Source organism: Atractosteus spatula, chromosome 2 (genome assembly GCF_055471065.1).
Source record: "Atractosteus spatula isolate fAtrSpa1 chromosome 2, fAtrSpa1.hap1, whole genome shotgun sequence".
In the NCBI taxonomy this organism is placed as follows: Eukaryota; Metazoa; Chordata; class Actinopteri; order Semionotiformes; family Lepisosteidae; genus Atractosteus; species Atractosteus spatula.
Window position 1 is genome coordinate 2966356 of NC_142707.1, and position 24848 is coordinate 2991203.

General features: G+C 56.6%; 1 protein-coding gene across 1 annotated transcript; it reads left to right on the plus strand.

Moving 5' to 3' along the window:
- On the plus strand, nt 1-23834 carry irak1 (interleukin-1 receptor-associated kinase 1). The gene is made up of 14 exons (XM_088908738.1): nt 1-252; nt 7741-7908; nt 9100-9255; nt 9424-9545; nt 10017-10202; nt 10639-10703; nt 12413-12527; nt 14966-15078; nt 17725-17932; nt 18564-18632; nt 19053-19286; nt 19583-20033; nt 20357-20482; nt 20789-23834. Exons 1-14 carry the CDS (start codon nt 57-59, stop codon nt 20842-20844), a joined length of 2265 nt encoding a protein of 754 aa, XP_088764864.1. The 5' UTR covers nt 1-56; the 3' UTR covers nt 20845-23834.
- Nucleotides 23835-24848: the final 1014 nt, after the last annotated feature.

Here is a 24848-nt window from a genome sequence, read left to right on the forward strand (position 1 = left end):
GTGAGTCAGTAGCGTGGAACCTCGCAGATGGAGTCGTCGCCTCCGCCAGCGGAGCGATGGTTCTGGACGGGACCGTTGTAAGTCCGAGGAAGGCGCTCGCCACTTCTCCCGGAAGCCGCCCGGAGCCGAAGCAGACGAAAATGTCCGCCGGGAGTATCGAGGGGCAGTACCTGTACCGCCTGCCGGCGCACATCACGACCGAGTTCTGCAAGGTTATGGACAGCCTCGACAGGTCGGACTGGCTGCGTTTCGGTGAGTTAGCCCCTCATTTCAAGCCCTCGTCCGAACTGGCGGTCCCGGTTCCGGCAGCCGCCCAGTGCGGGACCGGCGGGGGTGGTCAGTCCCGGGACTAGCCGGGTGTCTAATCGGCTTCCCCCCCCGGGCTGAGCTGTGCGCTCTTGCGGCGCACGGAGTGAGACAGAGTGGCGGGCTGGGCTGGGCTGGACGGGACGGGACGGGACGGGACCGAACCGACCTGGACGAACCGCTCCGGCGCGGACAGGTCCACGACAGCAGGGAGTCCCGTTGCAGTGATCATGGGGGGGGGACAGCAGGTTAGACAGGACCGGGGTCTGTACAGTGTGTACGGTGGACTTCCCATTCTTAAACTCGCATTCAAAGCCAGCACAATCGGATTGATTGCCGAGTTACAAGAAATTATATTAAAATACGATGTCGCGTCGTTGTTGTTATTGTTAGTGTTGTTGTTATGGGTGCTGCCGCGGAGCTGCGGAGCTGAGGCCGGGGACAGTGAAGATCCCGACTCGAGGGGTTGCGCAAGTGTGTTACTGAGCGCTGCGCCGGGTCAGAAGCGGCGCTGCGCCGGTTGACATGCCTTGATTTTCACTTGCGATCCGGGCAGTGCGTGGTGCTCCGCGGCCAGAACTGCCGTCTCCCCGGCGCCCCGGCCCCGTTGCCTTACAGAGAACTTCGGTTCCCCCTGAGGCCGGGACGGGTACGGCTCCGGCTCCGGCTCCGGCCCCGGCCCCGGCCCCGGCCACATCGGCCCGGCTCACCTCGCCTCCCTCCCCACGCAAATTCTTGGCATTCTGAGCGTGGCGCATTCCACGGGAGACCAGGGGGAGTACCCGTTCCTGTCCCCCCCTCCTCACTCTGATCCCCCATCAAACTTCATCCATCCCAGTCTGGTCCGGTCTGTGTTCACTGTGGTCAGCAGTCCCCTCCCGGCTACATGACCATGGCTGAACAGAGAGGGGTGCTGGCCCACCAGTCCCTGTGGACAAGCTGCAGGTCAGTCAGCTCCAGGCCACCAGGCTCAAAGAAGAGAAGCCTGACTGCTCCCCTCACCCCCAACCAGAAAGCTAGAAGCAGAACTGGTCACAGGCTGCTGTGTTTCGAGACGCTTACACGGGGTGTTGAACGTGGTGGAAAGGGGAAGTGTGTCCTTCAGCACCCCTGGTGCTCTGTCTCATGGTTCAGAAGTGCGTAGGGGTCTGGGTGAGGCAGCGACGGTCTTCTTTTTGGCCCGGTGTTGCCAAGTTTGCCCCCGAAGTCAACTCGACAGGGGTCGCAGTGCATGCTGGGATGCTTAGCTTCCGCTTCCCTGTCAGTGACCCTGATCAGTTCTGTCAGTCCTGTGGACACATCCAGGAGGGTCTGGTGAGCTCTGAGCCCGGAGTAGGATTAAGGGCAGGTGTGTCTAGTCCTGGTCCTGCAGGGTCGGTGTGTGTCTGCAGGGGGTCCAGTCCTGGTCTCCTGCAGGGTTGGTGTGTGTCTGCAGGGGGTCCAGTCCTGGTCTCCTGCAGGGTTGGTGTGTGTCTGCAGGGGGTCCAGTCCTGGTCTCCTGCAGGGTCGGTGTGTGTCTGCAGGGGGTCCAGTCCGGTCCTGCAGGGTCAGTGTGTGTCTGCAGGGAGTCCAGTTCTGGTCCTGTTGGACTGGTGTGTCTGTGGGTTTTGTTCCATCTTGACTCTTAATGAGGTAAAAAACAACAGGTGTCAGCTGACTGGTTTTAACACGCAGGTGACTGTGCTGTCTCAGGAGCAGTGATGTCAGTGCTGTGCGCCCCTGAGAGAGGACCTGGCTGTGCCTTAGGGGAAAGTTTGACTCTGACTATTTTTATTCCTTTTGCTCAGGCATAACGACACCTTTTCTTCCACATCCCATAGTGTTGCGAGGAGCTAGCTGTGTTTGCATTGGGCTGGTAGAACAACGTCTATTACTTTATATGCTGTATGTCTGCTGTAGCAGATTGAGAATAAATGTCACAGCGCCAATGATGAGGGCTTCAACATCCCCCCTCCATGTACCCCCCCCTCCTCACACACACATAGATAAGATAAGATCACCACAGACAATTTCTTGCATTAGGAATTGCTGACCCTGCGCACTGACCCCAGCTTGCTCTCCAGGAGACACACAGACGGGGAGAGAAGCTGGGGGTCAGAGCACAGGGTCGGCCATTTATACAGCGCCCCTGGAGCAGCTGGGGTGAAGGGCCTTGCTCAGCGGCCCAACGGAGTAGGATTCCTCTGCCGGCCGCTGGATTTGAACCGGCAACCTTCCAGCCACAGGCGCAGTTCCTGAGCCACAGAGCCGCCGCTCCGCCACACACAGGGATTTTAATCAGTGTCACAGCCCGAACCGGAAAGGTCAGGTTTTAAAATCCGGGCTGGTCTGAGTTCTCCCGTGTCTTAACCGGCGTTCAGCTGTGTTTCAGGTCTCAGCCTCTGACTCAGACTCGGCAGCTGCAGCGATCGTGCTGGGCTGTGCGTGGGCGGGCCAGCCTGCGGTGACCCTCGGCCCCCCCCAGGGGGGCTTCAGGTGTTGCTTCACTTGTGGTCCCAGCCGAGATGGAGGGTGTGAAGCTGTTGGGGAAGCTTGCGGTTGTGTCGCGGAGAGAGCAGTCTAGCACGGGGCATGGGGCTGTTGAGGCGCAGGAGGAGAACTCCTTGAGCCCCCGGGGCTCCTGTGTGGAACGGGGTTCCTGGGGTCGCTGGAAGAAGGGGGCCCGGTCGAGAGCGGTCACCCCTCGGCCAGGCCGCAGGCTGGCAGCGTGAAGGGCTCACAGGGCTCTGACACTGCGCAGGGGGAGCAGGCACACGAGAGAGGCAGATGAGCTGCTCTCCTAACGTCCTGCCCAGACTGGTGGTCGGCCTGAGCGAACCCCACTCTTGCTGGAGAAGGGTCAGGGGCCGTGGGGAGGGTCAGTGCGGTCAGCTTGCCCTGGACAGTGAAGCCTGGGCTGGGAATGTGTGGACGTGCACCTCGATCATACCTCGTGCGCCGAGCTGAGAAACTTGGGGCCCCTGCAGCCTCCCGGTGAGCCCGAGCTGGGCGGGGGGAGGGCGGGAGGCAGCTGCTGGCCAGCGGCGGCCGAAGGTTCGATTTAATCCGAGCCACGACCTCCCCTTGCGAGCACGCTGGTGCCCTGGGGCGAGAACTGCAGTACGATTTCAGGGGTGCGCTGTCCCCGAAACGCCTTCTCTCGGACTAATCCATCCTTTTCCGAAGGCTCCTCCGACATCCTGCTCCAGGGGCTCGGGTAACTCGGGAAGAGTATGTACGTCTTTTTTTCTGTCCTTGGTACCTGAAGCAGTGAACACGGTGAGAGAACTGCTAAGATCAAGCACACAGAACCTGCATGAAGCCAGCAATCTGCTGGAGATCAGGGGTGAAACAAGGGGCAGGTTTCCTCTCTGTCTGCTGCTGGTCTGATACAAGCCTGTAGCAGCTGCAGCAGTCAGAGATACAGGGGTTAGGCTTTTTCAGATGAAGCGATTTCCCTGGAACTGTCAAAAGCCTGCTCACCCTTATTTGAGAGTTCAGCTTTCGTTGACGCAAAGGCTGGAATCAAGACAAATCCCGTCGGACCTTCTCTTGACTGGATCCCGTCCCGCCCAGGGTGGGCAGAGCAGACCAGAACAGCGCCGGCCTGCTGTCCCGAGATCTGCGGCCGGGGGTCTTCTGTAACGGGCAGTGCTGCCTCGGTCTGCTCCGCGTTCACACCAGGAGGGCTGTCGGGCTCCGTGCCTGCCCCCTCACTGACCGCCAGGGCTGCGTCCCAGCGTCCCTGCTGTGCAGTACCCAGAGCCAAGTGCGTCTCTCACATTCAGAGCTTAAACAAGTAACATAAGACGTATCAGAAGCGTAGACCGGCTGATCTCCGTGAAACTGGAGCGGGAACGCCAAGACCCTGCAGAGCCCAGAGCTCATGTTCATTAAGTGCAGCTGATCAGCGCCCAGAGAAGAAAGACGGGAACAGCTGGACAGAGGAGTGCTGTGTCCCTCCCCTCCCCCCCTCCACGGCCATGCGGAGGTGGAGCTGAGGAGTGTGGGAGAATCTGGGAACTGGAGAGATGAAGATATGTCCAGTGACCGCTTTTGGCAGTCATTGCAGAGGGGAGTGGTCCAGTGGGAACTTGTGTACTAGGGGTGGAAGTACTTTGTCAAATGTCTTTCCTGTCCTGTGTTTTAATACATCCCTTTTAGACTAATCCTTCCGTTTCGTGAGGATTGGAGGCTTATTGATATTGTTACCTAAAACAGTGTTCTTTTGTTCTCTGGCCCCATGCTGCTGACAGGGCAATAATATGGCCCAACAGAATACATATTTGATCATCCTAAATCATACACAACTAAATGTAGACAGACATGTACAGTGGGTTAAGAGTCCTGCTTGCTGTAGACCTAGAAAATGAGAGAATTCTGGTCCTGTAATCTGAGCACACCCCAATAACACTTTAACAGGGCAAGCAGAGGAAACCTGTTCCCCAAGTCAAATAAAAACAGATCGCACCCAGGACTGTTCCTCCCTCTCTACAGCACTGATGCCCACGGGACAATGCATTACTGACCTAGGAGAGAACTCTTCCAGCCGGAGGATTCCACAACAAAGGAATTCAGAGTTTCCTTCAATAAAAAAAGACAGCAAGCCCTTTTATAATGATGTCCTGATTACTTAGACATAATTATATATTTATATATTATTACTACTACTAATTTATTACTATTATTATTATTATTATTATTCTGATGATGTAGAAAGAGGTCGTGGGGTAATGGCACTGAGCACCAGGCACCAGGGAAGCACACTGCTGAGCACCAGGTCTTTCAGTGGCACAGCAGTGCCTTGTCCAGCGGGGAGGTACAGACTGGACAGGTGCAGTTGGGCTGGTCGCTGTGGGCTGCTCTGCAGGGTGCAGGACAGAAGCCGTGAGCGTGCAGGAGCTCCTGTCCACGTTCATGCAAAGCCCTGGACCGGAAGTGTCTGTTCCCGGAGAGGTGTGGATCTGTTGGTCACCCGGCGTTGCAGAGAGTCTCGGTCGGCACCATTCCCCAGAGGGCTGTGGGCTCAGGACTCGCGGCCCCTTCCGGTTTCCTTTCCCCCCGAGCTCTCGTTAGCTCTCAAGTGAACAGATTCACCACGTGATTGGAGTGACGATGTCATCCAAGTGATCTCATCTCTCGGCTCTCAGACCTCGTCTGGGACAGAGACCAGAATAAGGCAGTTGAGGCCTTGGAGAGACAGCACTGCAGTAAAGACCAGGAATCGAACTTCAGACAGTTACTATTATATTCCAGTATTATTATGCATTTCCTGCTGGTGTGGGAGCCAGTACCTGGAAAGTGTGCGTGTACCAGGTGTGATGTGGGCTCTATCCTGGCCTCTGTTTATCAGATGGGGGATTTTTCTTATGTCTTCCATGGGTGTTAAGCTTTAGTGGGCCTGTTAGGTGTTTTTATCCCCAGCGGGAGGAAGTGTGAATCTCTGATGTGAAGAACACACACGGCTGGTGATGCCAAATGTGGTCACAACAAAAAAAATCGTGGCGGTTCTACTTTCTCTGAAGAAAGGAGTGGTGTGTTGGAAACGCGGGTGCGATGTGTGGCATGAGATGGGAAGTGAATGGAGACCACAAGTGGTCCCACATCAGACCGAAAATCAGCGGCACTTCTTTGCACAGAGAGTTGTGGGAGTCTGGAGCGAGCTACCTGGCCATGCTGTCGGAGCCGGTACCCCGGATTCTTTCAGGAAGCAGCTGGATAAGATCCCCAGCTGCCACACAGGCCAGATGGACGAGATAGCTAGCTCCTCTCGTTTGTTTTTCATCAAATCTGTTTTCAAACCGTTTCTACCAATTCAGGGGAGCCAGAGCCTATCCCAGCAAGCAATGGGCACAAGGCAGGAAACGCCCTGGACACATCTCACACACACACACACACACACACACCAGGGATAGATTTCACGTTTAACCCATTTGTGGGGAGAACACGCAGACTCCACACAGACAGCACCCCAGGGGAGCACAGACGACGCCCTGCCTGCCCCTCCTCACACACACGGCTGTGAGCCCCTGGGGGCGGTTAGTACCCTGAGCAAGGAGACCAGGCAGACGCAGCGGCTGACTCACAGCGCCTGCACTTTCACACGTTCCCGAGAAGAGCCTTTCTCTAAATCCCGGGCTGGTCCGTCCCTCCTCCTTTCCCACTCGGACCACCCCGCCTTCCTAAAAGCCGCTTGTAGTTTCCTGGAAAATTCCCGGCCAGTTTTATTCAGCTCCTGCTCGTTGTAATCGGATGATTCGATGACATCCTTCTGCGCCTCCCATGTCCGAAAATTCTCTTCTGTTTGTATCCTTATATACTCCCAAAGCAGAAACTTTAAAAAAAAAAAAGAGCAAAATAAATTGGTTTCCGGAAGAAACTCCCCTTTACAAGCAATCCATTGTAAACAAAAGCGTCGATGTGCCTGAGTGCAGTGTGTGAGGATAGGATCTTCTCTCAGCCCTCTGGAAGTGGCCGATAGTAAGAAAACGAGCTCTAGTTTTCTGTAGGTCCTGTCCAAGGAAATAATGAGTGAGCAGGGTGGGACGCTCTCTGAGGATTAGATAGGTGGCGAGAATCTGGGACTAGAGCTCTGCCAGGATTCATTAATTCCCGCCTGTAAATCCCTTTACTGAATATTTACGGTTTGCATTAACCCTTCACTTGCAACTAATTTCAAGAGTGTGATGAGTGCCGGACCTGGAGGAGGAGCAGGGTTCAGGGCTGGAGAGGCAGCACAGGGGAGCCTGACCTCCTGTGCTCCTCTACCGCCTCCAGCCTCCTCCCTGACCTCCTGTGCTTCTCTCTCACCCTCCTGTCCTCCTCTCCAGCCTCCTCCCTGACCTCCTGTGCTCCTCTCTCACCCTCCCGTCCTCCTCTCCAGCCTCCTCCCTGACCTCCTGTGCTCCTCTCTCACGCTCCTGTCCTCCTCCCCAGCCTCCTCCCTGACCTCCTGTGCTCCTCTCTCACCCTCCCGTCCTCCTCCCCAGCCTCCTCCCTGACCTCCTGTGCTCCTCTCTCACCCTCCCGTCCTCCCCTCCAGCCTCCTCCCTGACCTCCTGTGCTCCTCTCTCACCCTCCTGTCCTCCTCCCCAGCCTCCTCCCTGACCTCCTGTGCTCCTCTCTCACGCTCCTGTCCTCCTCCCCAGCCTCCTCCCTGACCTCCTGTGCTCCTCTCTCACCCTCCCGTCCTCCTCCCCAGCCTCCTCCCTGACCTCCTGTGCTCCTCTCTCACCCTCCCGTCCTCCCCTCCAGCCTCCTCCCTGACCTCCTGTGCTCCTCTCTCACCCTCCTGTCCTCCTCCCCAGCCTCCTCCCTGACCTCCTGTGCTCCTCTCTCACCCTCCCGTCCTCCCCTCCAGCCTCCTCCCTGACCTGTGCTCCTCTCTCACGCTCCTGTCCTCCTCCCCAGCCTCCTCCCTGACCTGTGCTCCTCTCACCCTGCTCTGCTCTCCAGCCTCCAGGGTGCTGCACGACCAGGTGGACCTGCGCCTGGCGGAGCGCAGCGAGAGGCCGACGGACTCCGTTCTGCACCGCTGGGGGGTGCAGAACGGCACCGTGGGGGAGCTGCTGCACGTGCTCAACGACCTCAAGCTGCTGCGCGCCCGAGACATCATCCTGCGCTGTGAGTCGGTCGCGAGTGCGGAGTTAGTGGACTTCGCTGGCGTGAATAATTAACCCTCTGAGGAATGGATACCAGTGCAGAGGCTGTCAGGGCTGGAGCTCTTCAGGACCAGGAGCGAGGGTCTCTGCTCTCACACATTTGCCCAGGATAAGGGTATCTGCTAAACAAAGATGTAAATAATAGCTACATGCAATCCGGCCTCGGCAGCTGCATCTTTCAGGCAGAACTAATCTTGTTTTGAGCCGCTGTACACGTCGGCAGACTGCTTGAATCCGGAGAGCAGATGCACCCTGAAACAAAGGCTTTATCCTTAAAGCCTGAAGCAGTAGGTTTTCCCCGAGTCTGTGTCAGGCTGTGGACTGGGACCTGCTGTGACTCACCTGCAGTTAACAGACTCCCGGTCCACCACGTCAGCTCCTGCAGCCCCCTGCTGTTTTTGGTTCTGTTCTGGCGCAGAGTTCTCCACTGTGCAGTAGCTCGGAGTCAGCTTACAACAGGCGGCCTGCTGCGGACAAGTTTGTTTCCTTGAAGCCTGGAAGCAGGTTTGATCCCAGGTGACCCCGAGGTAGTTTGAGGTCAAGAGGCATCCTGAAGTAATTAAAGAGCGACTGGTTATCGGCAGAAGAGTAAAGACCCTGATGATGTTCATTGGGGCTGCAGGACTGTAGCTAGATGCAGAGATTAACTCTTCCTGCTGAAAGCAACGTGGTTTTCCTTTCTGTCCCTGGGCCCTGTCTCATCAAGCGCCCTGGCTCCAGGAGATCACAGGACACGCCGAAAACCTTGCGTGCGCACACGCACGCATGCATGCATGCACGCACACACAGACACAGACACACACACACCTGCACGCACGCACCCGCACCCACACCCACAAGCACACTGCAAACACTTGGCAGCCAGTTCAGCCAAGAGGTGTTTGTGTTTGAGTCACATGGTTGCTCTGTGGGGTTTTTTCAGTTATTTCTATGAATACCGTTTCGGCTCGTAGTGTCTTTGCGGTTGCTTTCTGTGCTTCCTTGCACACCGTGCCGAACGACGGGGTCAGATTTTTTTCTTTCACATGTGACGGAAAGAGAAAATTATTTTAAAAAGCTCTCTGTGTGAAACCGTCCTGTGTCCCCCCCATATCATGACGATGGGTTCTTAGTCTGACGGGGGACTCCCGGATTGACATATTTTTAATTCTAGGGAGCCCGGTGCCCCCCAGTGACCGACCAGCCCCCACACCGTGGCCACAGCCGCCCCCCAAGCCCAGTTTTTCCGACCAGCTGTTCAGCCTCCCTCTGAAGGACCAGCACCAGAAACCCCAGAGTAACATGGAGACCCGCCTTCTGACACCACCAGGTACTGCCAGTGACGCAGAGGGGGATGGGGGCGTGTGGGAGGATGCGGGGTGCGTCGGCTGACGGGGTTAACCCCTCGGTGTGCCCGCTGATGGCACCGTCTTTGGAACCTGTTTTCTGGTGCTCCGCTGGTTCAAGGCCTGACCTGTTTGCTTCCCTGTTGCTCCAGTGCCAAGGCCTCTGCCCAGACCTGGGCCCCCGCCTTCTGCTCTCAGGACGGACAGAGAGAAGCGTCTGGAAGACCTGGACAGTCCGCCCAGACCCCCGGAGTGGCCCACAGGGGTGGGAGGGGTAGGAGAAGGGATATCGGGGTCTGGGGAAGATGGGCACACACACACATCTATCCACCCATTTTCTGACCCCTTCATCCGGTACAGTCGCTGGGGAGCTGGAGCCTATCCCAGCAAGCACCGGGTGCAAGGCAGGGCACACCCTGGATGGGACACCAGTCCACACACAGACACACACACGCCAGTGCCAGTTTCTCCATAAGCCAGTTAACACACCAGCATGTCTTTGTGCGGTGGGAGGAAACCAGAGCACCAGGAGAGAACATGCAGACTCCACAGAGATAGCAGCCCAGGAATTGAACCCAGGGCTCCAGTGCTGTGTGGCACCACCGGAAATGACCTCCTCAAGTGTGAAACTTCCCTCTTCCTTAGAAATTGGCTCATCAGATGTTCTGGTTCCTGGTTCTTTGGGAGCAGGGGTTGCACAAACAAGCGGAGCTGCTTAATTTTTGGGCTTTTTTTCCTCTTCCAGCCCCCCACCAGTGATCCCAGCTGTGACACCCAGCTGGTGCACAGCGCCCTCTGCTGGCCGCTGGAGGAGGTGCTGCGCGGGACAGAGAATTTCTCCAAGCGGCTGTGCATCGGCGAAGGAGGCTTCGGCCACGTGTACCGCGCCACCATGAGGAACACGGACTACGCCGTGAAGAAGCTCAAAGAGGTCAGGCGTGGGGGTCGGGGGTCAGAGGTCGGGGGTCGGGGGTCAAGGAGACTGCGATCTTGTGTGCCCAGCAGAGCTCAGTCTGGTCCTGTCTGATCTGCAGCTCAGCAGTCGCTCACAGTCAGACAGTAAAGCCTGGAGCGGCTCACACAGCTCTGCAATGGGAGTTTTGCCTGAAGTAGCACAGCCATTGGTCATGAGCCGGTTTACTATACTGGAGGGTTAGTGTACAGAAAATGCTGCGATTTGCAGGGAAACAAAAACATTTATTGTTTTTGGACATAACGCGTCAAGAAAATAACGAAGGGGTTGTCTAAATCAGGGGTTCCCAGTGCTGGTCTTCATTGTCTTCATTGTAGCTCTGTAGGGTGGGGGGGGGCTGGGCCCCTGCTGCCCGGCGTACTGACCGTGTACTGGTCCCTTCTTCCCTCCCCAGGACTCGGAGATGGACTGGAGTCTGGTGAAGCAGAGCTTCAGGACAGAAGTGGAGAAGCTCACCCAGTAAGACCCTTTGACCTTTAACCCCCCCCGTTCCCTGCGATTCGTGTGAGAACAGGGGGCGAAGCTGGTCAGTAGGGCCAGGAGAGAATCCAGCTGTTCTGTAGGAGGGTAGACCTGTCACCCTGGAGATCGGCTGTGGAGTCAATCCTGTCTTCAAATGCCCTCGGATATGCGGAAGATACCCTTCTAGATATGCAAATTACAGTTACACCACCCCAGTCGCAGGGGCAGTGAGAGTCAGTGGCAGAGCTCGGAGTCGAACCGTGAACCCCCCTGGTAGTAAGGTGCCGTTTAGTGGCCAGAGCGCCCAGGCCGCGCTCGACGTCTTCGAAACAGGCCTCCTTTCCCAGCCCGGCGAGCTGCAGACTGAGCTCATGCAACCGCTGCAGAACACGGGACCCGACTCTCCTTTCTGAGCCTTACTAACCCACGAATGGAAAGGCAGAGGAGACGGGGGGGCTGTGAGCGACTCCCAGCAGCCCCTGTGGGCGCACAGCCTTGCCCTGAAGGGTACGTCCCGGCATCTCGTCCGTCGGCGCCGGTGTCGCGGGATCGGCCCTCTGCGGCTTTCGCCCTGTGCAGTGTGTTGGTGAGGCCAGCCCGGGTGCGGTGCTTCCGGGGCTCATCACAGAAACTAGACTCTTGTGCACAAGGCCGGGCTGTGCCAGATAAAGCTGGGGCTTCCCACTGCGCGCTGCCCCCGCTCTGTGTCAGAGCTGGCCAGCGCTCCGGGCGAGAGCAGGTCGCACATCTGCTGTTCCTAATCCCACCTCCTGCTCTGTCCACGCCTTTTAAATCGATATGTCCACCGGGGGGCAGAGTGGTGGCTCTGTGGACAAGGATCGGCACCTGTGGCTGGGAGGTTGCCAGTTCGAATCCTGCGGCCGGCAGAGGAGTCCTACTCCGTTGGGCCCCTGAGCAAGGCCCTTCACCCCAACTGCTCCAGGGGCGCCGTATAAATGGCTGACCCTGCGCTCTGACCCCCAGCTTCTCTCCCTGTCTGTGTGTCTCACAGAGGGATCGGCCTCTGTGTCTCACAGAGGGATCGGTTTGGGTATGCAAAAAGACAAATTCCTGATACAAGAACTGTAAATGGCCAATAAAGTGATCTTATCATATATATATACTTTTACTAGTAAGGGAGTTTTCAGGTACACAGCAACACCTGCTCCTGGTTTTCACTTGTGAAACTGAGAAATGTGTGTATCCGTCAAGAAGCGCTGGCTTTACAGCAGCGTGGGTGATTTTGTTTTGAAGAACGCTGAACGTTGCGAAATGTGTGGCCTGACTGTTAGGGGCCGTGTCGAGACGTTTCAGAAAGATGAGTTCGCGAGCCGTGAGTCATCTTTGTAACCAGGCCTCCCGCACTTGGAGGCCTGACCTAGAAAAGCTGGGGCGCCAGTGAGAACGGAGCGGAGTTGCTCTGCCTGCGCTTCCTTCCCTCTCTCCCCGGGTTCGAGAGCCTGTGACTCGCTGGCGCTCGCTCTCTCTCTCTTACGGCCCGGGTGCCTGCTGTTTCCAGGTCGGGTTGGGGTTCTCCGGTCTTCATCGTAATAGCTGTGTCGGCCTGCCTTGAATCTGCTGGAAATTAACCTGGCCAGACGTCCGCTTCAGATGTTAATGAAGAAAACGTATGGTTTTGTACCATATCAGCACGCCTGTAGCTCTGCGTTCTGACTTCTGTCCCTGGTGCCTTGTGTCCTCTGCAGATACAGACACCCCAACATCGTGGATTTCGGGGGGTACTGCATGGAGCGAGGGGTCTACTGCCTGGTGTATGTGTTCATGCCCAACGGGTCACTGGAGGACTGGCTGCAGAGCAAGGTGAGCCTGGCGCCGGTCGTCTGTGGCCGGACTGGTTTGTAGTGTCCAGTCTGGCTGCGACCACAGCACTGAGCTGTCCACAGGCTCGGACCGCGAGGTCGAGCCGAAACGCCCCAGCGAGCAGCGGTGCTGCAGTCTGACGTCCTGCACAGACAGGTGCCCTCTGTAGTGTCCCGAGTGGGAGGCATTTAACAGTTCTCAGCTTCAGCTGGAATGAGGCGCATTGTGGACGTGACTCTGGCACTTCGCCTTCAGATCGCCGGAGTGTAACTGTTGACTTTTTCACCTGGCTTGTGACGTGTGATCCAAAAGAATTGGGGAAGTGTGCAGTTAGGTCGCCTGGTTTTCCTTCTACGAAATTTCCCTCGCCCTCAGACTGCGAGTTGTCGGGACAGGAAGCCCGCGGTTCGAGTGTCAGGCCTGTAGGTGGAGCATGAGTCGGTAACGGTCAGCACTGAGATCGGACTTGTGTGCTCCCAGGGACGGGAAGAGAACGATACCGGGACCTGGGACCCAGTAATAAACGGCACCTAGCAATAAATAAAATTGCCAACTGCTTCATTAATTCAGTGATGTGAGAGTTTTTGTTGACTGTTGGCAAAATTCCTGCTACTTCCCATATTCTTCTCCTTCTGTCTTGGAAGTAAGAAGCTTGACTTGCTGTTAGATCTTATAACCAGAATATCCCGTTGCAGAAGTAGCTCTTAAAATTAAAAAGGATTTTTTTCTAAAACGGGCAGCACAATGAGGTGCCAGGCACAGCTGTTCTTGGGTCCAGGGGTAGATTTAGACTTGGGGAACCTTCTGCACGGAGTTTGCATGTTCTCTGTGTGGCCTTTGCTAGAGGTAGTGATTTCCTTCTGCAAGGCCTGGCGTTAAGGGTAGCTGGCATCTCGACATGAACTCCACGAGCATGTGCCTGTACTTGCGTGTTCTTGTGTGTGTGTGTGTGTGTACGCGCGTGTACCCTTGTGCACGTGTGTTCGCGTGGGTGTCCTGTGGTGGACCGGAGCACAAGGTGGAGTCCTGTCTTGCCCTGTGTGCTCCTGGGAGCGCCTCCAGGTTGCTGCGCTCCTTTCCTGGAATGAGCATCCTTCCGTTAACTGATGGATCTTGTTTTTCGTCGGTTGTGAACTCATTTCCACAAGAAAGAAGCGTTTTTTCCAATTGCGAATCATCATCCGGTAGTATCGCGAGCATGATTATTCAAAAAGATTGATTGTCGGAAGGGACAGGAAAGGACGAAAACTAGCCAAGGGGCTGAGTCCTGAGGGGACGATGACGTTCGGCGTGACGTTCTTCTAATAAATGTGGTTTTCAAAGGGGGGACGTTATTTTCGTGTGTTTGTGAAACTTCAGCAGATTCACAGGCTGCAGGGTAAGTCCCTTCCACCCCCAGTGCGTTCTTTCCTGCTGCCCTGCGTCGGGTCAGGTGGGCGAGGCCAGGAATCCCCCTCCCTCGCGCGCCAAGAGCTGCGGCGCGTGTGTGCGTGACACTCTTCTGCCATTCGGTCAGCAGTCGGCCCATCATGCACTGTGCTTAGCGCTGCCCTGGAGTGTCGCGTGACACTCAAGGACACTGCAGTAAAGGGTTAGATTAAAGCAGCCCCATTTAGATCAGGGGCTACAAATGCAGTTTATTAGTGATTCACACACGAAGTCTATGAAATGACACCAGTGTGGTGATAACCAGCTTTTAAAGATTGGATTGATGTAACAAAACATCCTGACCGTGCCCATAGGTTGGGGGTTGTGGGAGTGTGGGACAGGCTGATGGGCAGAATGGGCTCGTCTCTTGTGTGACCTTTCACCTGCTGACCTGCACAGGCTAAACTCCGAGGGATCAGCTCCCACTGTCCTCACCCTGCGTGAAAAGTGAAAAGTTGGGACTGGGGCTGGAAGCAGTGCAAAAGGCGGAAGAACTTTGTGTTTTTGTTCATCTAGGAATGGATCTGGATCGTCAGACAGACCTTATCTGAAAGATTCCTAAGCTGCTCTCTGAGTGAATGATGAGATAAAGGGATAACACCTAAACAAGCCTCACGCTGTGGGGGGGGGGGGGTGGAGGGTGCAGGGAAATTCAGATATTTGGAAATATTGTCGCTTTGGGTCTTCTTTTAGTCTTTCATTGTCTTGTGTCCTGGGGCTCAAGTACCCACAGAGAAGTCCGGCAGACGCTGCGCCCCATCAGTACGAGTGTCATGACTGGCGGTGCCGGAGCATGCAGCGAAAGTCACGCTCATACTGGCGACCCAGCTCTCCTCACGGGGAGCTGCCGCTCACTTCAGACGTCTGTGTGAGCCTGCGGACACGTCCCGCGGCCAGCGCCAGACCGCGCACGGCGACGGTGGAAAGACATGAGTCTCACGCCGCCTTTCTCCTGCTTCTTCTTTAATGGCGTGTGATGATCCCGGCGCTGTGTGTGTCTCGCTCCCCAGACCGGCGGCGCCCCCTCCTGGCAGCAGCGCGTCGGCGTCCTGCTGGGCTCTGCCAGGGCCATCCAGTTCCTGCACGAGAGCACGCCGGCGCTCATCCACGGCGACGTCAAGAGGTGAGCAGGGCGCCGCGCATCTGGGTGCACGTGTCATTGCTTTGGTTAAAAGTGTCAGCCGTGCAAATGAGTTGAGAGCACAACAGCATGCGCTGTGGGGCGACTCAGCAGAAGGGCGCAGGTGAGGTCGCAGATTTACCGTGGTAAAATCGGGGGAGAAAGGAACTGTGCCCTTTTCATCCTACGGCTTTGTTTCGGAATTCCAGTCCGGGAAACGCACCAAGGAGCCAGCGCCCGTCTGTGTTTTAAACTCCCCAGCTCTCGATGTGGCTCGTGGAGCGGTCACTGCCACGCGATCGTGGCGTTGTCCAGGCTTCCCATGGGCGGCAGTAGGGATATCCCTGCTTCCACTGTCCGCGTGTCTGTGAGCACCCCGGTTTTTCACCGTGGAATTACTCCAGTCGTCGCTGTGTAAATGGGGGGATTTAATCCATTTTAAAAGGACGTAGGAACATTTGATGTTTGTGGAACTTAAACGGATGCACGAGCCGTTGCCGTGGCGCCCATCGGGGTCAGAGAGGGGTCACGGTGCCGGACACCGTTGCTGCCGGAGCTCCGGGTGCCGGACAACGTGGGCGCGTCTCTCATACACCCCGAAAACCGAGCAATGTCTGGGCGCGGCTCTGGCACGCTTGGCTTGTCGCGTTTCGCCAAGCGCCTGGGGCCTCTTCCTGGGCGAGAGACATGGAAAAGATCAGGAGGTGCTGCCGGCGAGCTGGGGGTCGAGCGGTAAAACGGCCCCGGGCTGACGCCAGGCCTGATGGGAAGCCATGGGTCCAAGGCTACGTGCCCTCTGCCGGCGGGGTCTGTGGTCTGGAGAGGCGGTGAGTAAACATCATGTCGCTGCTTGCAATGCTGCTACCAGCGGCTCTCTGGGGTCTCTCTCTCTCTCTGTCTGTCGTCGAGACAGGGGAGATCGCGAACGCCCCTCCAGCGTTTGTTACGTGACGTGCTGCGTTCGCCCCAGATTGGCGCCTGGTGTTCGTGGTGTCGCCCGCACAGGTCCGTCTGAAGTGTGACGAAATTGACATGCCTCTCTCAGATACCGTTTAAGGCAGACATGCGAAGCAGCACAATTGTGCCGACCCCTGACCCCTGACCCCTGACCACCAACCCCCGCCAGGACCAGGGAGTGTATCGCCAACGTTCGGTTACGTGTCGAGCCGCGCGGGGCGCGTGGGAGAAAGGGACAGTGAGGCCTCCAGGGATGCTGACGTGAAATTAAGGCTAAAAAGGGAAGTGTGAATTTGAAGTGAATTTTAGTCGTGTGGTGGCTTTGGAAATCTGCCAGTTTTGACTCGTGAGCGAGTCAGCCAGGCGGGGGCGGTCGAGGGCAGGCAGGGAGGCTGAAAGCAGGCACAGACGGGCTCTGAAAATGTAGGTCACAGGCTGGTTCTGCCAGAACCAGGGAGGAAAGCCTTGAGGCTGCCCTGTGTTGACTCACAAGAGGTGACAATGCAGAGAGAGCTGCTCTGACTCTTTACCTTTATCTGACTCTGTCTCTGATTTCTGTCCCTTGTGTCTTTCTCTCTCTCTCTCTGCTTTCCTCCCTCCTCGCAATTCCCCACCCCAGTCACTCTGTCTCAATTACCTCCTCTAAAATCTCAAATTCCAATTCAAACAGCTTTACTGGCATGGGCGGTAAATTACAGTGTGGCCAAAGCACATACTGTACAACCGATATAACATCTACAGACATTTACATACAACATACAGTATAACACATAGAGCATTGTTGAGAGACAGGCTCACTGTTGCTCAGGCTGTGACAGGAGATCACGGGCTGCAAGCTCAACAGAGTTCCCTCTCCCTGCTCTGTCAGTAGGATCTGGAGCTGTTGTGATTCTGTGATTCTGGTGTGGGGATTCTGGGATTTCATTTGTCATTTTGGGGGAAGAATCTTTGTCTAATCCCAGAATATTCAACACAGTGCAGTAGGAACTGCATATCTGTCTTTGCTTCTCCCTGCTGGCAGTGGGAGCACAGGTTTGCCTGTGTCCAGTGTCTATGGCCAGGCTGTGGTGACTGAGCCTGTCCTCTCTGGACAGCCAGATCTGCCTGTGTCCAGTCTCTATGGCCAGGCTGTGGTCACTGAGCCTGTACTTCAGCAGGGTCTGTTTCTTCTTGCTGTTTCTTACCCTGGTCAGATATTCAGCTAGTGTGTATTGTCTGTTTAGGGTTCTGTGGCATTCCAGTCTGTGTTGTGTTTGTGTGTCCCAGTGGGTGAGGTAGTGTTGTTTGGTTTGTGTTGTGATTCGTGTGGTTTCAGCTGTGCTGTCCTGAGGCTGGTTGGCGTCAGTGAGTTTCAGGACCAGCTGGCTGAGGAGGCTCTTCTCCGGGCTCAGCAGGGCCTTGTGATTGTACGAATTCTGGTCGCTGTTTCTCAGGAGTACCCAGTACTTGATTGCTCTCTTCTGTATGCCGATAAGAGATGGGTATTGGCCTAATTCAGCCCTGCACGCATGCGTTTCTAGGCATTTTTCTCTGCACATGGAGGATGTTTTTCGAGATCTCTGTGTGCAGAGATTCTATGGGATGTTTGTCCCTTGTAGTGCAATCCTGGTCCCCCTGTCCCGCCCTCCATCTCTTTGCCCTGTTCTGACTGCACTTTCTTCCTGATTGCCGGTGTTTCTCTCCCTGCCCAAGCTCCAACATCCTGCTGGCCGAGGGCCTGGAGCCGAAGCTGGGCGACTTCGGGCTGGCGCGCCTCTGCCGGGCCCCCCCGGGCCGCGGGGCCGCCACCAGCTCGGTGGTGCGGACGCAGAAGGTGCGCGGCACGCTGGCCTACCTGCCCGAGGAGTACATCCTGACTGGGGAGCTGGGCGTGGAGATCGACACCTACAGCTTCGGAGTGGTGAGGGAGCGTTCCTCCCCAGGGCTGGACAAGGGAGGGCACGGGGCATGTCTAGGAGAATGTACTCATGGAACAGGCGGTGGCATGAAACGGGGGGTGCTGGTTTGTGGACAGGGTCTATATTAATTATAATTAGGTAGCTTTTTAATTCGGACAGCTGTGTTGGTAGTCCTGTGTGCCATGAAGCAGTACCCAGTGAAGCTCAGCACTGGCCAGCACCTGGATGGGAGACTCCTGGGAAAGCTCAGGCTGCTGCTGGAAGAGGTGTTAGCGGGGCCAGCAGGGGGCGCTCACCCTGCGGTCTGTGTGGGTCACAGTGCCCCAGTATACCGAGGAGGACACTATACTGTGAAAAAGGCGCCGTCCTTTGGATGAGGTATAAAACTGAGGTCCTGACTCCCTGTGGTCATTAGAAATCCCAGGGCGTTTATCAAAAAGAGGAGGGCGTGTTTCTGTACTTACTGCGCTCCATAAAGACTGAAACCGAGCACAACTCTGCTGATGACGTATCTCCCACTACAGGATGCTGGCTAGGAAGAAGAGCAGGTGGCAGTGCAGGTTACACACGTCGGTCTGGCGCCTAGGAGTGCTGTGTGAAACTGGCAGCCTGACTGTGCGTTGTTCTCCTCAGGTGCTGCTGGAGCTGCTCACAGGGCGGAGAGCACTGGAGACTGACGGCACCTCGCGGACCAGATACCTGGTGAGAGCTGACTGCCCTACACTGTGCTGCAGTACACTGGACTGCACTGTAGTGCACTGCACTGTACTGCGCTGTAGTACACTGGACTACACTGCACTGTGCTGTAGTACTCCTGGACTGCACTGCGCTGTAGTACACTGCACTGCGCTGTAGTACACTGTAGTACACTGCACTGCACTGTAGTACACTGGACTGCACTGTACCGTAGTATAGTACACTGGACTGCACTGCACTGTAGTATAGTACACTGGACTGACATCTGTACTGTAAGGAAAACACTATTTGCAATAGCTGAAATGCAAAACTAAACGAATCCTTGTTTGAAGACGAGGGAGAAGGCCAAAGGGACAGACAGGCCTGTGCTGTCTGTGCTGAGTCTGACGAGGGGTTTTATATACGTGGTCCCTGCTGTCTCCGCAGAAAGACCTGGTGAGGGAGAGCGAGGAAGAGGCTGATGAAGAGAGAGGAAGAGGAGGAGCGGGGAAGAGCGCCCGTGTCTCCCAGGAGGAGAGGATAAGTCAGGCTGCTGCCCACATCTGGAAGAAACATCTGGATCCCCAGCTGCGCTCCCAGTTCTCCCCCGGCTCCCAGGAGCTCTGCAAGCTGGCCTGCCGCTGCTTGGACCGCAGGAAAAGGAGACCCCGCATGAAAGAGGTGAGAGGGAGGGGAGGAGAGGGAGGGAGGAGCAGAGGGAGGGGGAGGAGAGGGAGGGAGGAGCAGAGGGAGGGGGAGGAGAGAGGGAGGTGCAGAGGGAGGGGGAGGAGAGAGGAGGAGAGCAGGAACGCAATGGGAGGAGGGAGAAGAGCAGGTGAGCAGTGAAGGGGGAGGAGGCAGTGCAGACGGAGAGACGGGAGAAAATCGGTTTTAATTCCAGTAGTGACGTGGAGCCCCGTGAGAGCGAGAGCCTCACCGTGTTGCTGGTCTGCTTGACTCCCTGCCTGTGGCCTCAGGTGTTCAGACTCCTCCAGGAAGTGCAGCAGCGTCTCGACAGCAGCAGCCCGGCCTCCCAGGCCCCCCCGCCTCTCCCTCCGTCCCTCCCGCTCTCGGCCTCCGTGGACTCCCTCGCTGACCGCTTCTCCAGGCTGGGCCCGCAGGAGGACACCTTCCACTGCCCCCCCATCCCGCACCCCCCGCCGGGGGCGCTGACGTCCCAGGACGGCCTCCGCTGCGCCTCCCTCTCTCGGGTGCCGTGCGAGTCGGACGAGAGCCAGGGGTTCTCCCAGTACCTTGTGTCCAGCCCCGGGGAGCCCGACTCCTCCTCCCTCTCGTCCTGCGGCAGGAACGGACTCTACGGTTCAAGCCACAGCCCTCAGAGGAGCCCGGGTTCGAGGCTCGGCTCCCCGGATGGCCTGGGCGGCGCCCCGGCTCTGGCCGCTTCCTGCGCCCCCAGCTGCCAGGCAGGTGGGTGAGAAGGGGCCCCCGAACGCACCGACCGCCTCGGAGAGCGGGCCAGGAGGACAGGGCGGCTCTCCGTCTTCAGCTGTGCTCTTTTTCCCTGACCTCTTTCCTGGCTTTTTTCTCCTGTCCGCCCTTCCGCTCCTCCTCCCTCAGAGCTCTCCTCTTCCTCTGGTGTGGAACCCCTGCTCCTGGGTGCTTGGCAGCGGCGATAGGTGCGCCTCCTCTCCCAGATCCCCCAGCTGGGTGACCTCTCACTTCTCAGTTTGGGTTCCATCGTGCAAACTTGACAGGATGAAAGCCCTCTCTCCCCTCTCTCTCTCTCCCAGGGGGGTCCGGGCTGCCGCAGGGGATCGTGATGAATCCAGCCAAGGAGAGGTTCTTCCACAAGCTGGCCCTGTACCAAGAAGGGAGGATTCCCAGCTCCGAGCTGCTCTCCTCCTCCGCGCTCTCCGGTCAGCCGTCGCTCCTTCCCCCCCTCCCCTCCCCTCCCCTGTTTCTGCGCCCCCACACCCCCTCCCCTGAACCGGGCCCCCCGTGTGACCTGCGAAGGAACGGGCGCGGGTTTGTTCCGCACTGAAAGGAAAAGAAAAGAGACGCAACGTTTCGGCTGCGGAGCCTCCTGCAGGTGTTGTCTTCGGCGCCTCTTCTCCTTTCGGGATGCAGTGAACCTGTGCCCGTTCCTTCCCAGGGGAACCGTCTGCCATCGGAGCTCCGAGAGGGCCCTTGACTGAGTCTGACGTGGCGTCTTCTCTCCACAGCCAACAGCGACGGCGAGGTCAGGCGGCCGGAGGAGAGCGACGAGTTTGACTGCTGACGGGGGGGAGGAGCCCAGGCCCGTGTGTGCTCGTCTCTCGGACCCCACGCACTCACCCACCTGTACGCAGGGCAGCGTGCGCTTTCCTGCGGGTGTCCCCGTTGCTTCCGTTTGGGTGTGTGGCACAGGAAGATGGACGACGGGACTCGAAATCCAGATTTTAATGAAGACTTTGAATCTTTGCGTTCAGCTCTGATTCTGCCTGTTTCTCACCGTTTGCGTCTGTGTGTAACTGCTAGACAGCCTGTGCTGCGTGCACGTCACCCCTGGTACTTCTGGAGAGTCACAGGGACTCCCCCACCCTTCTGACACGCTGTCAGAGCGCCGAACTGCTGCAGGTTCCTCTCTGTGCTGAGCGGATGTGAATGTTTGGCGACGTCGCAAAGTCCGGCGTGCAAGCCCTCGGGCGACGCGGCCCAGTGCAGAATTGGCCACAGAATACTGGACTCACGCTGGAAGGAGCTCATCCCCACAGAGGGAATGGAATCACAGCCCGAGAGCAGAAAGACGACGGTATGTCTGTCCGCGACGCTGTGCCGTTTGTGGGGAAAGACCAGCTGGGAAGAACTTCCGTGTTCCCAGAGCACGATGACCTCGAACACGCCTCCTGGGAGAGCCGGCATCGGCGTTGACGTCGATTCAAAATCCCCCCCCCCCCCCCCAGCATTTGTGCAGATCTCCAGCCTGGCCAGTCTGAAGTGGTGTCTGGCCTGGGCGCTCGGGCGGGGGGCTCTGAGGGGGAAGGTGCTGCTGTATTCATCTTGAACACTATGTCCAGCCCTGCCGCCCCCCGGGAGAGGAGGACCGCGGACCAGTGCTCAGGGAAACACCGGGGAGAAAGGTCGCTGCCCTGAGGGGTAGGCGTTGGGACAGACCCGGACCACGCTGCTGTTTTAACTCTCTTGTCCCGCTTGGCCTCTCCGGCCGCTAGGCCGAGCGAACGGCCCACGGGCCCCCGCGCCCATCGACGCGCCCGGTCAGACGCTCGGGGGGCCGCGCACGTGCTGCCTGCCCCGTACTGACCCCTGCACCGACGGTCTCCCTGCAGGACGGCTGCTGACACGCAAGCGGTACCGAGTGTCGAAGTGCACGCCGCTGCCCGATGGGTGTTCTCATTGACAGTCATATTCCCACTGGCACTATTAAACCACTATAAACGGGAGTGGTGACAGACGGGAGGAAATAACACAACGGTACCAGAGAGGCTTCTCCACTCCTCCTGCTGGGCCTTCTGCCCGGAAAGACTGGAAGTGGAGTACTGTGCCTCTGGGAAATCTGGAAGTAGGGATGGCTTGATACCAGGGATAGATGTATCGCCATCACTCCGGGGACACACTGACGGAGGTTGCCATGACCAGCAACGCTCTTTTATCACCGAATCCTGAAATCGGAGATTTTGAAAAACTTATCCCCTTTTATTTAATGTTAGTAATGATTTCTTCTAGTGCTGATTCTTTTTTTTTTAATTGGAATCCATTCAGAGTTTTTAAGATTTTCTTTCTTTAAATTAAAATTGCCCTCTCCCCTCCCAAACATAAGTGGGCAGTGACTTTTCGTTGACCCTGGACTGTTCCATTACCCGGAACGGGGGGTAGGGAGGGCAGGGTATTTGTGGCACTATGTGTACTGTCACGACCTGCACTGTAAATACAGGTTGTTATGATCATAAACCCACAAACCCACGTCTTCATCTCCTTGAAACAACTTCTGCCCCGACCCCTCTCTCAAACACCCGTTCCCTTTCCCATCCCATCAGAAGGGCATCTGTAGCATTAAGGAACAAACTGTCATCTGTCCATGACCTCACCACTTCTTCCGGTAGAGGATGGAGGGGCAGCCGGAGCCTATCCCAGCAAGCAGCGGGAGCAAGGCAGGGTACTCCCTGGATGGGACACAAGTCCATCGCAGGACACACACAGACACAGACACACACTCACGCCAGGGCCAGTTTCCTCAGAACACACCAGCATCTCTTTGAACTGCGGGAAGAAACCAGAGCACCTGGAGGAATGCCGCACGAGCACAGGGAGAACATGCAGACTCCACACACACAGCACCCCAGGGCCCCTGCCCTGGGAGGCAGCAATGCCGACCGCTGCACCACCGTGCCGCCCAGGAACTGCCATAGTAGTGGAAACAGACGTGGCTTAAAGATTTGGTCACAGCCCAAGGCCCGAAGATCCGCTTCAATCCCCAGTCATCGCTGCTGCCTTCGTCTCTCTGCCTAGCGGCGAAGGGGCGCGGTGTCAGGCCGTTGGTTACGGAGGCGGGCGAGACAGGGTGGCGGATGAGGAGAGTCATGGCAGGTTCGCCCAGGGGCGTCCGTTCGCTCCCCCGCCCTGTGTTGTCGTGTTTTGCAACTGCGGTGCGTTGCCGTCGCTGTCTAACCCTAACCCTAGCGTGGTGCCGGATGGCCGCCCCAGTCTTCCGTACGACCGCGGTGTTTAACAAAGCCGTCGAGAATCTTACCCACCCGGTGGGCAAAGGGGGGTGAGAAATATCCTTTAGATCGCTATGTACTTGCATATCTTTGATTTGGGGCCCGGCGAAATCTTTAAAATCTTAAACTGCTGCCCTCCATTAAAGCATGCCTTGCAGCAGATCCAGTTTGCTTCTTTTTTCTTTCATTTTCCCATCTGAATAGAAAATGCAAAGCTGTCTGCGATCAGCGTCCTGATTTCCAGATATGTATAGTTCAGTCAGCCCCTCTGATTTTATTTAATATTTATTTAACAGAGCAGTTGGGTGGATTTGGTTGAAATTCTGTGTTTTATTTTACAGATTTTATTGATCACTATCATCCCTGTATTTGCAAGGATTTTAAAAATGCTGTAATGAAGTTCTCAAGTACATTTTATACCTTGTTCACTACACACCTTTTGTTGGGTATAAATTGGGTTTTGTAAACAAATGAAAATTGTATTATTTTCTATGGAATTTTGTTTCTGCTGAAATTCATTGGAATTATAAAACATACCAAGTTCTGTGTTAATTGTTTTTCTGATTCTTACTGGAGTCACTGAATACACACACACCTGGAGTACAGACTCTTACTGGAGTCACTGCACACACACACACACACACCTGGAGTACAGACTCTTACTGGAGTCACTTTTGCAGACACAGGGGTGTCACAGGTAGTGCTCATGTCTTCAGTGGGGCGTTGGGAGCCCTAATGAAGAGAACTCTGACGGGGTGAGCTGTGGGGGTGAGGGGGGTGTCTACACACTCACAGGTAGACATGTACACACACAGCACACAAACACAGGTAGACATACACACACAGGTAAACACGCACACGGACACACAAGCAAGCTCTCAAGTGTGCATGCTCGCCAGCGGCTGCACAACTCGATCCTGGAGCCCAGAGTCCCGCGGCAGGGGCTCGTCAGGGCTGCGGATCCTGTCCAGCGGCGAGTCGGGTCTGGCAGAAAGAGCGAGAGCACGTGACTTTAGCACACCGACACGGATGACACGGCACGACGAGTTTGGCATGTTGTCAGCTGAGGTGACGTTCAAAACCACTTTCATCCCAGGTAGTAGACGCCGTCTTGGTAGCCAGGCAGTTTAGACATTTCTGTATTAAAGCGTTGTCTCTGGCTTGAGAACGGAGTGGTGTATCCGCTGGGCTGCACTCCTCTTTAGCTCTGAAACTCCGAGGTTGTGAACTGGCACTTCTGTTTACGTGCACTGCACGGCTAGGCCTTTCCCAGCTCTAGCCCTCTAGCCCGCTGATTGTAAACGATGCTGCCTTTGCCTTCAGAAATCCTCAAAACAGCTCCGCGCGCCGCACGTCACGCCCGCCCCTCGAGACGGCGGAACCTGCAGCTCGCGAGCCGGGGCGCGGGGCAGCGGGCGACGGCCGAGCTCGCGCCGGCGCAGGCGCCCGGGCGGCCCGCTGATTGGAGGGCCCGCAGCTCTCGCGTGCGCTGCCTGCTGTCAGTGTCTCTCTCAGCTGATGAAGAGCAGGCTGGCACGTGGAGGCGGTGTGCTGCCTACAAGCA

Excerpts from the sequence above, each read along its gene's own strand:
- irak1 (XM_088908738.1), top strand. The coding sequence starts at position 57 with ATGGTTCTGGACGGGACCGTTGTAAGTCCGAGGAAGGCGCTCGCCACT. Across the intron at positions 15,079-17,724 it reads ATCCACGGCGACGTCAAGAG|CTCCAACATCCTGCTGGCCG; the intron begins GTGAGCAGGGCG and ends TCCCTGCCCAAG. Across the intron at positions 17,933-18,563 it reads ACACCTACAGCTTCGGAGTG|GTGCTGCTGGAGCTGCTCAC; the intron begins GTGAGGGAGCGT and ends TGTTCTCCTCAG.